This window comes from Myotis lucifugus, unplaced genomic scaffold (genome assembly GCF_000147115.1).
Source record: "Myotis lucifugus unplaced genomic scaffold, Myoluc2.0 scaffold_465, whole genome shotgun sequence".
Classification (NCBI taxonomy): Eukaryota; Metazoa; Chordata; class Mammalia; order Chiroptera; family Vespertilionidae; genus Myotis; species Myotis lucifugus.
The window spans coordinates 151887-165826 of record NW_005871513.1 but is presented as its reverse complement, the minus strand read 5'-3'; the positions used below and the strand labels follow the sequence as shown (position 1 = coordinate 165826).

Below are 13940 nucleotides of genomic sequence, written 5' to 3'. Positions count from 1 at the left end.
CTCCGACGGGCCGGGCACATTCCCCCGCCCAGGGACCCACTCGCCCGGTCTATGCTCACCCAGCGTCGGCCCCGCCGCGCGGCGCCCCGTCCAGATGCGGCCCGGCAGCGGCAGCGGAGTGGGGAGCGCGGGGGGCGTCAGCCGCCCCTGAGCGCGCAGAGCCGGGTCTCAGGATCCCTTCGCCAGCTCTGCGCCCTGCATGGCCCGGACAGTTCCTCCCCGCCCGCACAAGCACCCGCCCGCCCCGTGGCGCTCCTCCCCCGTCCTGCCTCCAGCAGCCCAAACCGGCTGCGCCGGCCGGCAACAACGCGAGCCGCAGAGCAAGAAGCGCAGGGCAGTCCCGGCGCGCTCCACGCCACCTGGCCCAGCCCGCCCTGCGCGCGCGACGGTCTGAAGTGACGCCTCCCGTGGCATTCTGGGAGTTGTAGTCCGTGCCGCAGAGACCCATGCTGTCTTCTCTCTCTACCGACCCCCCCCCCCCCACCCACCCCCACTCCGCACCCAGGACCGGTAAGAGACTGGCGGGCTGTGCCTGGGCCCCGAACTCCCAATCCTCCGGCATTCGGTTCTATGGGAGAGCACCCCCCACCTGCCACATTGGCGGAGAATCGGAGTCCGCGTTTAGACCCGGCAGCATTCGGCAAAGGCCCAGCACCACACCTAGGAGAGAGCTAGAAGTGTGGTTTCAGACAGAAAGGTTAGCAAGGATTAAGTCCAGTAACTGGTTCTGTGGAAAAATGGCTAGCGCATTGGACTTTTATTGGAATTTGGCATGGTTATTCTAAAGTTTTGGGTTCGAGGTCCTCCCTCAATTCCATTTTTTTATGTTCTATAATTATTTTTCTTTATTGATTAAGGTATTACCCTTTTATGTAATGATGTTTACTTTGAATTTATATTAGTTCACACAAACACTCCATCCATGCTTTTGTTCCGGCCCTCCGGTCCAGTTTAAGAACCCATTGTGGCCCTCGAGTCAAAAAGTTTGCTCACCCCTGGCCTAGGCTGAGCCTGTCCCACCAATGACAGCATCCAGCTCTTGCCCTTCCTCAGAACCTGCAATGCCTCTTCACTGCACCAGGACAAAACTCAACCTGGCACACAAAGGCCTTTCCAATCTCACCACCCTAACCCTGGCACCTCGTGCCCTCAGCCCCCTAGTGTCTGTGTCCATTGGTTATGCTTATATGCATGCATACAAGTCCTTTGGTTGATCTCTCCCTGGGTATTTTTTTATGGACATAGTACCTTTAGAAGGTTCAGAAGACCTGCAGATTTGAGCACCTCTCACCTCCGCTTCTGGGACAGTAAACTTGCTGCCCGGATTACTGAATAGGAATCCTTTCTCATCCATGGTAGTATCTTGTAAGCAATCTGGCACACCTGATGGTACAAAGGGCATGGATCTGGAGACCTAACTTTGACTTCTAATCACTGAACCCTGCAGGAAATTAACCTCCAAGTCAGTGACCATATTTGTCATGCCACCTGCTAAGCCCTGGGCCATTGGCCAACTTCCCAGTCCTGTGCAGCTCTGGGCCTCTGAAAACTTGGTTCCTTGATAATCAAAACATGTCGGTCATCCACGGTTGCCATCTGTCTTTGAATAGGTCCCTGAATCCCTTAGTCTAGTAGAAATCCTTAAAAAAGGAGTAGGGATAGTTTTCAGGGTCTATTCATAGGGATTAAAAATGAAAATTTGGTCTGATAAGTATTTGGACCTATTTCTTCCAGGGTATAGGGTGCCTCCTTTTGGGGGAGCTGGGTAAATTAAAGCAACTCCTTCCCCATGGGTGTTACAGTCAGGAGGCAGTGTTGCACTGGGTGCAACATCCAACAGACTTGGGTCAATTCAAAGTCTCCATTTCTTCTTCTATGTAAAAACTAGAGGCCCGGTGCAAGAAATTTTGTGCACTCGGGGGTTTAGGGGGCTTCCCTCAGACTGGCCTGCCCCCTCTCACAGTCCAGGAGCCCTCAGGGGATGTCCTACTGATGGCCAGACTGCGGCCAGAAGCCAAAGTCTGGCCTTCCTCTGCGGGAGGCGACTGGGCTGATCAGGGGAATGCGCCACCCCCATCACCCTGCTGCTGCTGCCACTGCCAACCACTGCGGCTGTGAGGCCTGAGCCCTGGGCCTCGCAGCCACTGGGGCTCACGGCTGCCTGAGCCCACGGCTGCCTGATCCCACGGCTGCCGTGAGCCCCGGGCCTCGCAGCTGCTGTGGCTTTGTCTGGATGGAAGTCCACCCTAATTAGCATATTACCCTTTTATTAGTATAGATGAGAACATACTAATAGTGATTATCTCACAGGGTTTGGGTGGAGATTCATGGGGAGCTTTTGAATTAGCACTTGACATACTTGTTATTGTAGTTTACAGGCTCATTGACCACAAAGCTCCTACAAAATCTAGGCATGAAGATTATCTCTGATTGTATCCACAGGGCTTAGCAAATAACAGAAGCTGGATAAATGTTTGACAGGGAGAGTGAATTGGAAGCACTGACCTTATCCAGACCAGGATCCAGGGAAATAATTATGATTATTTCCACATCAACTGCGGAGGTCATTTGCAAACAAGGCAAGTGAGAATTTGAAGTAGGGTGGTGGTGACCAGCCCCCCTGTTCTCCTCCACCCAGGCAGGTCACATTAGTGAAGCCAAAGCAGTAAGTCCACAGCCAGGGGGCCAGGCCTGAGGGGTAGGTGCAAGGGGACACAGAGGCAACAAGACAGTCTGCCTTCAAGTTGCTTATAGTGAGGGCAGGTGGAGATTAGATCACTAGACTAGGTTGCTCACTGCGCTTCTGTAATACCCACCACACATTATGGTGATGTCTGCTTTGCTTTGTAGTCAGATGCATCTGGGTTGCACTTCCATCCCCAACTGTGAGTCACTGGGCAAATCACCTCTCCCAATGGAGCCTCAGTGTCCTCATCTGTAGAATGGAAATCCAGCCATCATGGCCCCTGCTTCGTGGGGCTGGGCATTGATTCAATGAGATATGCATGTCAAGTTGTCAGCCCAGGGCTGGCACATGGGAGGCCTCAGCTGCCATAAAGTTGCTCATCCAAGAGGGTGAGGATGCAGCTGTCTTGAGCACTGAGAACCCCCAGCAACCAGCAAACACTTAGAAGACACTAGTCCCTTCCATGGGTAGGGAAGGCCGTGTGGTGGGAAGGGATTGGAAAGGCCTTTGTGTGCCAGGTTGAGTTTTGTCCTGGTGCAGTGAAGAGGCATTGCAGGTTCTGAGGAAGGGCAGGAGCTGGATGCTGTCATTGGTGGGACAGGCTCAGCTAGGCTGACCTCACAGTGGGCTCCTTTCCATGGACATGACCCCCATCTGCCCTGCCTTAGGGAACATCAGCACTTAAATCTCCAGCTTTACCAGAGCCTCACAGTTGGACTCACTTGAATTAAACCTCTCCAGAGTGGAGTGGTTTGATCCCTGGCACACAGTAGGCACTTAGCCCATAGATATTCAGTTGGATGGCGTTAGTGACCTCCGAGTTGTGTAAGTCCACCCACTCTGGGTGTGTGCAAAATAAACACTCTGGTTGATTTGTACATGATGACTTCAGAGGCCTCCAAGGGCCTTCCTGGCAAGTGACAGCTTCATTTCCTAAGTGTTTACTATGTGCAAACTGCACGAGCACATGGCCCTGTTGTGGGATGGGCATATACTCTCCCTGTTTTACAGAGAAGGAAACAGAGGCTCGAAGGGGTGCCCTGACGAGGGCAAGGGGGCAGAGCTGGTCAGTGCAGGCCAGGTCTGCCCTTAGAGCCTGAGCCCCCGAACACCGCTCTGGGATCAGCTCCATGTGGCTTTTGTGGGGCAGAGGGAAAGGGAGCTTCCCTTGTGCGTCCTGAGACAAGCTCCACCCCCCCAACCCCCCCAGCTGTGGGACCCGGGGCACTTTCTGAACCCGAGACCCAGGGTCTTCACCATGAAGTGAGGCTGTGGTGGGGGCTGAATAAGATCTTGCATGTGGGGTGCTCAGCGTGGGGCTTGACGTCCATTCCTTCAGCAACGAAGCAGTGAGCCCCTGCTGTGTGCCAAGCACTGGTCCCAGCAGTGAAAGAATAGGGTCCCTGCCCTCCTGGAGCAGACATGGAACTTGGAAGTAAAGAAACAAAATAATTTCGGAGTGCTCTGGCCCGGTAGCTCAGTTGGTTAGAGCATCGTCCCTGTTCATCAAGGTTGCAGGTTTGATCTCTGGTCAGGACACATACAAGAAGCAACCAATGAATGCATAAATAAGTGGAATGACAATCAGTGTTTCCCTTCCTCTCTCTCTCTCTCTCTCTGGAAAATAAAAGTAAAAATAAATAAAAAGTTAAAAAAAGATAATTTCTGAGTGGTAAGCACTCTAACAAGGTGATGTGAAGTAAAGGGGAGGGGGCCGTCTCAGATGGCGTGGCCAGGGCAGGCCCCTAATGAGGTGACATTTGAGCACAGATGTGAATAACAAGAAGCTGTCTATGTAATGACTTGGGAACAAAGACAGGAAAAAGGTCAACATGGTTTATTAAGATGAATGTAAGTTTCTAGGCAGAAGTTGACAGGGCCTCATGGCCTGAGGTAAGAACTCAGTATGCGGTAGCTATAGCCAGTATAATTTTCCTCCAGCTGGTGACAAAAATGCTACCCTTTGATCTGGAAGCAGGACTCTACCGGCCACCCCCGCTAATCCCGATACCCAGCGCCCATCTCTTGCGTGCTGTAGAGGCCCAGGGTTGTGCAGGCACCAAGAGGCTGGAGCAGGTGAGCTACCAGGCTGGGCAGAGGCCATCTCGAGTCTGACCTTTCGCCCCTGATCTTGGCACTGTTGACTTTTACTGCTCTAGGAACAGTGCCTGGGATCCTGGGAAGCCATGGAAATGGTGGGCAGGTCTGGAAAGGCCTATACTGCAAAGATCGATGAGGTATTAGGAGCTCACTCCAACCTCCTCCTCTTTCTGCAGAAACTCAGCTCAGGAAAAGGCTTCCCTCTTGAAAAGGCGATGGCTCCGAGGTCAGCCTCCAGCCTCCCGCGTCCTCCCTCTGCCACTGGGAGCCCTAGACCGGGATGTGCGGGCACAAGGCCGACACACGGGCATGGCAGTGCTGAGCAGGTCTTCCAACAACCCCCAGGTCCAGCCCAGCTCTGTTCCCATTGCCTCTGTAGGAAAATTCAATAAATAGTACCACCTCCCCCCATGACTGTTGGTGTCAATGGGATAATAAACAGAAGTGTTTGGCACTGCTTAGCACACAGTACAGTTATAACTACACTGTAATTGTTATCATCCGTAGGGAAACTGAGGCACAAGAAAACCAAGCAGGAGGCCTTGCAACCTGTGTTCTAGCTACTCCAGCCAAGTCCTTGCCCATCCTGGGCCTTTGTTGCCCTCGCCACACAACGAGGAACCAGTCCCTCAAAACTCTAAAGGCTCTGCATTCTCGCCGAGTATCTGGTTCTAAATCCACAGCCAGGGCCACCTACTCTGCCACGATCCCTGTTACTTGTCTGTCCCCACTCCTTGGCTCTGACCCAAGGAAAATGCCTGGTTGCTGCTCTAAGATGAACCTGTAGTCTCGCAGCTGCTCCTCCACCTGCGCACAGTAACGCAATCGCTCCTGCCCCTTGGTCCTTCAGAGAGCATCGCCGCAGGAAGCCTCCGCCATAACCAGAGGTGCTGTTCTCATTCCCTTTAGCGATGAAATGGGCTGAGGGGAGGGATTGCCCCAGGCCCTCTGCTAGAAAACCCTAGAGGAGTTAGGAGCTTGAATCTGTTGGGCCAACTTCAGGCCCGAGGTGGGCCAAGCGGCTGAAGCGCAGACTGGAGGGGGTGTTTCCTCTCGGGGCTCAAAGGCCCAAGGCTGCCAGTCAGCCAGCGCTGGGCGAAGGCAGGGAAGCAGGCCCTCGACCTGAGGGAGCCTTTCTTCGGACAGTGGAGACTCCCTTCCCCTCTGCCTCCCTCTTCTCCGGCCTTTGGGATTGGGTCGCATCCTCACTCCTGGGAAGACGCCCAGCCTGGCACCCAGAAAGCCCTGGCTGGTGTGGACCAGTGCGAGTCCAGATGGCTGGTTCCTGTCCACGTGTGGTTCTCTGGGCAGCTCCAGGCTCCCCTGGGAGCTGCACTGCCTGCTCCCGCCTGGGTTGGCCCTCAGAGCCACTCAGCACTGTTACGACAAATTCTGGTAAGTAATATCCAAAGGTCAATATTCAAAGAAAAGGAACAAAGGTAGTGGCCATGGAGCCTTCTGCCTCCAGGGGAAGTGGGTGGGGTGAGGGTGAGGAGGGCCTAGGCCTTGATGTGCATGGGGGGGTCCGTGATGCCCAACTCCTCCCGCAGAGCCTTCAGGGGCTGCTCCCAGCGCCGCTCGTAGTACAGGTTGAGGACACACGGGGCCCTGCGCCCGTTCTGAACTGCCCACGGGACCAGCTCCGAGACCAGCACTTGCAGGTGCCTGTGGGGCAGCAGAGGGAGAGAACAGAGGGTCCTGAGGGCCGGCACACTGTGCCCAGCGGTCCACGTGCATTTTCTCAGCTGATCCTCACACAGACCCAAGACGAAGTGGTTATTATCACCAATTTTCAAATGAGGAAGCAGAAACTCAGCGAGGTTAGAATCCCGCGCCCAAAGCCACCCATCTTGACCGCACCACGCCCAGGTTTAAATTGAGGGCTACCTCACTCCAGAAACGAATGTCGATTGCCCCTGCCGCACCTGCGTCATTCTGCCCTGGCACCGAGGCCTGGCCCAAGAGACTCGAGGGTCCCATGAACTGTCCAGGCTTCATTTATTGGCCTGGAGGCCCCGGGCCAAGCCAGTTTCACCTCTCCGCCCCGTTCCTTCCACCCTGGCTTCCTGGAGGACCACTGAGGCTGCTTAGGAAGGCTGCATGCTCTTCCTTTTCCTGGAGCCTTGGCCCCTTTGACATATCCCTTGACCCCTCACCCCCACCCCTTGAGAACTTACTGGGCACTGAGTCGGATTGGTCCAAAGAGTGCGCCCAGGATGCACATGGGCAAGCCGGTCTGGACAGCCTCAAACCACTTCACCACGATCTCCCCTGCAGGACAGGGTAGGGATGGAGGTGGGAGGTGAGGAGGGGCCAAGAAGAGAGGCCAGGGATGCTCATGGCAGGGACCAGTGAGGTGTCTGCTCCTCTCTGAGGTGTCTGTTCTCTAAAGGGGTCAGCCATGCTAAGTCTGGTCTGTGCTGTGCCCAGGCACTCGGCTTGGTGGGGAGGAGAGGGCCCAAGAAAGAGCCAGAGGAAAGAAGGGCTGGAGAGGAAGTTTGGGGTCAGAATGCAGAAGACTTGACAGCCAGGCTAGTTCCTACAAGCCTTCGGGAGTTCCCGAGGGTGTCAGGAGAGGGAGCCTACTGCTTGGATGCTGCTCTGTCTGTGTAGGAGCCATGAGAGGTACTGGGGATGGCACAGGTGCTACCAAGATGTTCGGATAAAGCAAAAAATGAGGCACTGTGTCAGCTAATTGGTGGGTGGTAGAGAGAGGCGAGCCCTGCCCTGGCCCTGGTGGACAGGCTTGCTGGAGCATCCTGCCCTGCCCAACCCCCACTCTCAAGGCAGCTGGCACTCACCCAGGATGTTGGTGGGCATCCCCAGCAAGGTGTGGAGCATGTCGTGCACCTCCCGGTACCGCTGGATCACGTACGCTAGCTCCTCATCGTCCACGAATCGGGTGGGTGCCCGGGTATCTGGGGAGACCCTCTGACAACCATGAACCTCCCCTAGACCCCTTTCCCACAGTTCCCAAGGCCCAACTGCCAGCCTCTCCTTGACTCTGTCAACCACTCCCACCAAACTCATCCCTCAAGACTCTCCGGGGACTTTGCTTCTGTCTATACCAGCTGACAGGGGAATCCTTCGTGATACTGGCAACCCCTCAACCTACGCCAACTCACACATAACATGTGTAACCTGTTGGAATATATGGTACAAAAGTCCCAGGGGAGGGGGAAGCAGAATTTTAATGGGGATAGAATTTCAGTTGGACAGATGAAAAAGCTCTGGAGGTTGGTTTCATAACAATGTGAGTATACTTAACACTACTGACTGTCCATTTAGAGATGGATAAGAAAATTTAAAAATTTTTCTTTATTGATTGATTAATGGGAGAGAAACATGATTTGTTGTTCTACTTATTGATGCATTTATTGGCTGATTCTTGCATGTACCCTGACTGGGGATCAAACCTGAAACCCTAGCATATCAGGACAACACTCTAAGTACCAAATGAACTATCTAGCCAGGAAAGATGGGAAATTTTATGTTTGTTTTTTACCACAATTAGAAGTTGAGGGTAAAAAAAAGATCCTAGCATGAGCTAAGGATCCTAGCGTGTTCTCTCCCACCGCCCTCATCTTCACCTTGGTAATTCCTACTCATCCTTTATGACCCCGTTTAAGTGTCCCCTCCAAGAGCAGCGTGTTCCTGACCTGCAGACTGACCAGGCCCACAGCATGGTCTCCTGTAGCGTGCTGCACCTCCCTATGGCACTTGACGTGACCGCATCCTGTTTAATGCATGTGCTTGTTAACGTCTCCTTCCTGGATCTGGCTGTCCACACAGCACCACTTGCCACATGTGGCCACTGGGCCCTGACATGAGACAAGTTCCAGCTGAGACATGCTATCCATGAAAATCACACACTGGATTTCAAAGACTTAGTATGAGAATAGTGTCAAGTCTCAATAATTAAAAAATAACTAAAAATTGACTACATGCTGAAACGTATTTTAGATACACTGGGTTAAACAAAATGCTATTAAAATTAATTCCACCTGGTTTTTTTGGCTTCACTAACGTAGCTAGCAGCAGATTTAAATTTCCTACGTGGCTTGCATTCTAGTTCCGTGAAGAGCGCTGCAGCGGTCTGGTCTTCCTGTCCCCACGCGCGGCCTCAGCCTGTCCAGAGGCTGAGAGGTTTGTGTCTTTGCAGCTTGGGGGCTGCTGGTTCAGTGCCATGCTCTATGTGTGGCCTCCCTGGGTCCTGCTTTCTTCTGCAGCGTTCTGCTTGTGTGAAGCTGAAGGTGATCACAGTAATAGCAACTAGACTTACTGAGTCCCTACTATGTGCCTGCACTGATGACGTCCTTTACATATATGACCATACTTCATCTTCATGACCATCTAGGGGGTGGATACTGTTACGAGCCTCAGATACAGACAAGAAAAATGGGCCCGGCTGGTGTGGCTCAGAGGTTGAGTGTGGACCTATGAACCAGGAGATCACAGTTTGGTTCCAGGGTTGCTGGCTCAACCCCCAGGAGGGAAGGGTGTGCTGGAGGCAGCCAATCAATGGTTCTCTCTCATCATTGATGTTTCTATCTCTCTCTCCCTTCCTCTCTGAAATCAATAAAAAAAAATATTAAAAAAAAAGAAAAAGAAAAAGAGGCTCAGAGAGATCACACCACTAATCAAATGGCTGAGCCAGGATTTGAAACAGTTTGCTGGATTCCAAGGCCAACAGCTTTAACATCCGTTATTGATAAGCCGTATTAGTGCCCTGGAAGATAAACATTAGGTCCTTTTCCTCAGATAAGGAATCTGGGCCTCAGAAAGGCCAAATGACTCGCCCAGGCCCTAAAGCTGGGAGGAGAGGCAGGATTCTAGCTCAGCCTACTCTTCACTCCAAAGCTCATGCCTCACAATCTTGATGCCACAAGGACGACTGACCGCATTCCTTACCAAGGTCCACTCAGGGTGGGTGACTTCACTCTGAACCTTGATCTAAATCTCTGCTGGTACAAAGGTGTTACTTCACCTTTTGTGGCTGCTGGTTCCCATCCTCTGGAAGTGTCACAACCGCTCGGGCTGTTAGCACAGCTGGGGCTGTAGCTGGGCGAGGTGCCAGGGAGGCCCTGCAGTCCCCTCCCCTCCTCAGTAATAGGACAAAGGCTCTGGGGGAACTTCAGAAGGCTGTCCCTCCCTGGCTGGCACTAGGGGCAGGTTACCTTGGTGCGTTTCCCATTGATGAAATAATTTGCATCCTGGTGAAGTGTGAGAGAGAGGGTCTAAACTGGGGTGGGGGCAGGTGCCAGGAATGTATGGGTGCAGCTTATTTTTTCAAGGATAATAACCTAGAGCAGTGGTTCTCGACTGTCCACCGGGGGACATTTGCAAAGTCTGGAGACATTTGTGGTAGTTAGGACTTAGGGAGGTGCTACTGTCATCTGGTGGGCAGAGGCCAGGGAGGCTGCTAAACATTCTGCAATGCACAGCACAGCCCCACAACAATGACTTATCCAGCCCAAAAAGTCAATAGTGCCAAGGTTGAGAAACCCAATTCCAAAGGAACCTTCACTCACTCCGTCACCTCCCCCAGCCTGGCTGGCTCCTGCGCTGGGCTGGGCAGCACTTCAGAGGTCCTTTGTGGGGATGTGTACATGTTGGCGGGTGGGGGGAGGGGCGGGGGCTGTATCCTAAGGTGCTTTTATAAATCAGATGTTACTCTCCTGCTTGAAACCCTCAGGGGCTTCCTACTGCTCCTATTACAAAATGCAGACTCCTTCCCATGGCCGGCAGGGCCCGGCCCGGCTGATGTCCCGCCCATGGCTGCCTCCCCCGACTCTCTCCTCTGCGGCCACGTGGGTAGGTCTCCCTCTCCTTAAACTCAGAGCCTCCCACTTGCCAATCCCTTGGGATGGTCCTCCTGTGTTTCCTCGGGGCTGGCTCCTCCTCCTCTTCTGAGTCTCCCAGGACCACCGTATCGAAAATGGCCAACCCCACGCCCACCCTTGTCCTGTCTCGATGATTGCTGTCCTCATAGCACCATCTGCTAGAATGCGAGCTCCACAAGGTAGGCTCTTGGCTCGTTTTATTCACTGCATCTCAATTACTATGAACAGTGCCTGGTAAGTTCTAAGTACTCAATAAATATTTACATGAATTTTTATATGACCATTTCTTTCTTTTACTGTTTTATTTACCTCCCCAACCAGAATATTAGGTCCATGAGGGCAGAGATCTTGCCTGGCTAGTTCACTATTATGTCCCCAGGACCTGGAACAATGTGATGACACATGCCAGATGCTAAACAAATGAATGAGAATGAGTTCCTCAGTAATTGGGATGACCCCCCCGCCCCCGCCGCCCACCACCTGGGGCTGGAGAGTGCCACGACTTGCCATACCCTAGAGAAGCATAGAGTCTGGAACAGGGGACACAGGGCAGCAGTTAGCAGCATGATCTGGGTGTGCGTACTGCTCCCATTAACACTGGCTGTATGAAGCCAGCAAGTTGCTTAACTCCTCGGAGCCTCAGTTTCATCTATTCAAAGGGCATAATCAAACATACTTGACGGCATTATTGGGAGGATTCAGCAAGATCATGTGAGCCTGGCATCTGGAATGCAGTAGAGGTTAATAAATGCTGGCCAGAATTCTCGGTTGGAGCGATGTTACTGGCCCATTTCCCTGTCCCAGAGAAAATGACAAAGGCTTGGCACAAGAGACTGAAAAGCACTCCTGCCCATGGTGGCAACTTAGGGTTCCTCCTTTCCTGGGACGCCACTCCCATGCCACTCATCTGACCTTCCTGGTGAGGGCCAAAGGCACAGAACCTGGACACTCACATTCACATCCAGGAAACGGAGATACTCCCGGCCGAGGGAGCCCTCAGGCAGGCTCTGGAGCTTGTCCAGGTCAAGGGTAGACAGAGAGATCCGGGGACGCTCCCTGCAAGGCAGAAGGCAGGACCTAGGTATTGGGTGGGCACCAGCAAAGGCAGGTAAAAGGTTCCGCTGGAACAAGGTTGAGAGAGGGGAAGAGGCAGAGCAGCAAGGGGGGACACAAGTCCCAAGGGGGCTTCTTCGAGGTGGCAGGGACTGAGGAGAGGTCGCGCTTCCTGCCTATAAGGGCACAGTCTAGGCAGGCAGACCTCACAGGTGATCAGGGTACTCACCAAGGGCACTGCAGGAAGGGGGGAGGGTACAGTTAGCACGTGTTATGGAAGCGTAGAGAGGGTATAGAGCCCTGTGGCTGGAACTGGGCCGAGGCCACCAGATGGCACTACCCAGGGGTCATCGTAGTGTCTATATGAATTGCATCCCTGGAGTTAAGCAGTGCCCAACCTGTGCAGGCATCCACAGCCAGGATATGGAGAGCTCCCTAGAGGAACAGGACTGACACAATGGGACTTGAGATCCGCACAGAATATTCCCAACCAACACCCCCAGGCAGAGCTGGAACCTACTGCAGGATCTGGGCACCCTCTGAATCCCTCTTCATCTGGTCCCTGAGGACCCTCAGAGCACGGCACCCTGTGGTTTCCCCTAGAACTGCAACCATGTCTGAAAGGAAATTGGGACAAATACAGGATCTGATTAGGTAAGTTACCTGACCTGGTCTGAGTCTCAATTTCCTAACTGATAAAGATCTACCTCTTAGTTATGAGGATTCATGTTAAACACTTAGCAAATCATCCTGCACAGAGGTAGGGCTCAATACAGCTATACTTATTAGTATTGCTGTTATTAATCTGCTGGGATGAGGTAGCTCCAGTTAGCACAGTGCTTTCCAGATCACAACACAATGTAATGTCTCCATTGACAGGCACAAGCTTTGGTATCAGAGTGCTGGGTTTGAGTCCAGGTGCAGTCACTATCTAGGTGATCTTGTATAAACTGCTTCCCATTTCCAAGCCCCAGTGTCCTAGTTTGCGCAGATAACGCTTTCTAATAGGGTTAATGTAGAAATCAAAAGCATCATGCATAATAAAGCACTTAGCACAGTGAGCAGCCAGCATTATCATTTTTATTAGCAGGAGTAATAGTACTCTCCAGACTTAAGAAGCCTGGGAGGGATGAGGAAGGCATGGCAGAATCTTAGGATGCTCTAGTTATACATCCAGCAAACATTTATCGAGCATTTATTATGGGCCAGGCACTATCCACAATGCTGCCGATACTGTGGGAAAAGGCAGTCATGGTCCCGAACCTTATAGAGTTTAATTTCTGGTGGGTGTTATCATTCAATGGTGCTTATAAATCACCTATTTAGTCCAGAGGTTGTCACTGTGGCTGGATGACAGAATATCCTGGGAAGTCGTTTCAAAGGGGAGAGAGGCTCAGATTCCAGGCCCCTTCCTCCTGCCCTCTCCACACCTGACAGATACGGAACCCAGGCATCTGCATTTTTACGAATGTACCGGGTGATTATGAGGTACAGCCTCCAGCCTTGGGTACCCGGACCTAGTCTATTCCCCAGTGACCCGTAGGAAACGGAAATTTTGACAGAGGCCGGGGCCTGCCCAGGCTTCCAAGGCAAGGGCCTCCCGGGGAGCGCGGGGCATGGGCGGCCTTACCGTGGCGATACGGGTTGTAGAGGGCCATGCCCGCAGAGCCGGCGGTCAACAGCACCTTCTGCAGCAGGGACGTGGGGATGTGTTCGGGGTAGAGCAGGCCGGTGCCCTGGCTCGCGGCTCGGAGGGGCACATCTGCGGGGCAAGAAGAAGGCCGGGGTCAAAAGTGTGGGGGGGACCCCAAGACTTCCCTCCGTCCCCGCCACTTGCCTGCAGCAGGGCCAGGGAGAGCTTGGAACAGACGGAGGGGACGCAGGGTCCCGCGCAGCAGCGTCACCATGACAGCACGCGCTGCCCGAAGGTCGCGGGAGGACAGGCGGGGCAGGGCCGCTGCTCCAAACTGCCCTGGCGACCGAGCGCCGGGAAGGTCAGAAGAACTCGAGCCCTATTCCTCTGAGTAGGGCCTTTGGGAGGCGGGGGAATGGGGCCGAGGAAAGGGCCCTATCGCTAAATATGAGAAGTGAACCCAGGCGAGCTGTCTGCCACCTCCTCTACGGATGAAAACTCCCCATTTCACTTCACCCTCAGGAAGGGTGTCCCCGTTCGACCCGCTAGCACCGGGCTTCGGCGACGGAACACACTTCCTCTTCCGCACACCGTTCCCCCGAGGATGTTAGGGGGAGAACCACTT

The 13940-nt window shown here is 53.3% G+C and overlaps 2 protein-coding genes across 4 annotated transcripts in view; both read right to left on the bottom strand.

Annotated features, from left to right (window-relative positions):
• The window catches only part of SLC27A4 (solute carrier family 27 member 4), a 12807-nt gene extending 12573 nt beyond the window's left edge, over positions 1–234 (bottom strand). The window contains exon 1 of one of the 2 annotated variants that reach the window (XM_023744473.1): positions 60–234. The gene's annotated coding sequence lies outside the window, so the exon portion shown is untranslated. The remainder of the gene's footprint in view (positions 1–59) is intronic. The other variant, XM_006103132.3, reaches the window with a different exon arrangement.
• Positions 235–4508: 4274 nt separating this feature from the next.
• On the bottom strand, positions 4509–13887 carry COQ4 (coenzyme Q4). 2 transcript variants are annotated; one of them, XM_023744460.1, is made up of 7 exons: positions 13520–13887; positions 13313–13444; positions 12203–12299; positions 11583–11706; positions 7588–7717; positions 6964–7057; positions 4509–6451 (listed from the first exon to the last, which is right to left on the bottom strand). In XM_023744460.1, exons 1-7 carry the CDS (start codon positions 13587–13589, stop codon positions 6286–6288), a joined length of 813 nt encoding a protein of 270 aa, XP_023600228.1. In that variant the 5' UTR covers positions 13590–13887; the 3' UTR covers positions 4509–6285. The 2 variants fall into 2 exon arrangements, with proteins under 2 accessions (XP_023600228.1, XP_006103193.1); XM_006103131.3 differs by having other exon boundaries at positions 11583–11685; positions 13520–13884.
• Between the last annotated feature and the right edge of the window lie 53 nt (positions 13888–13940).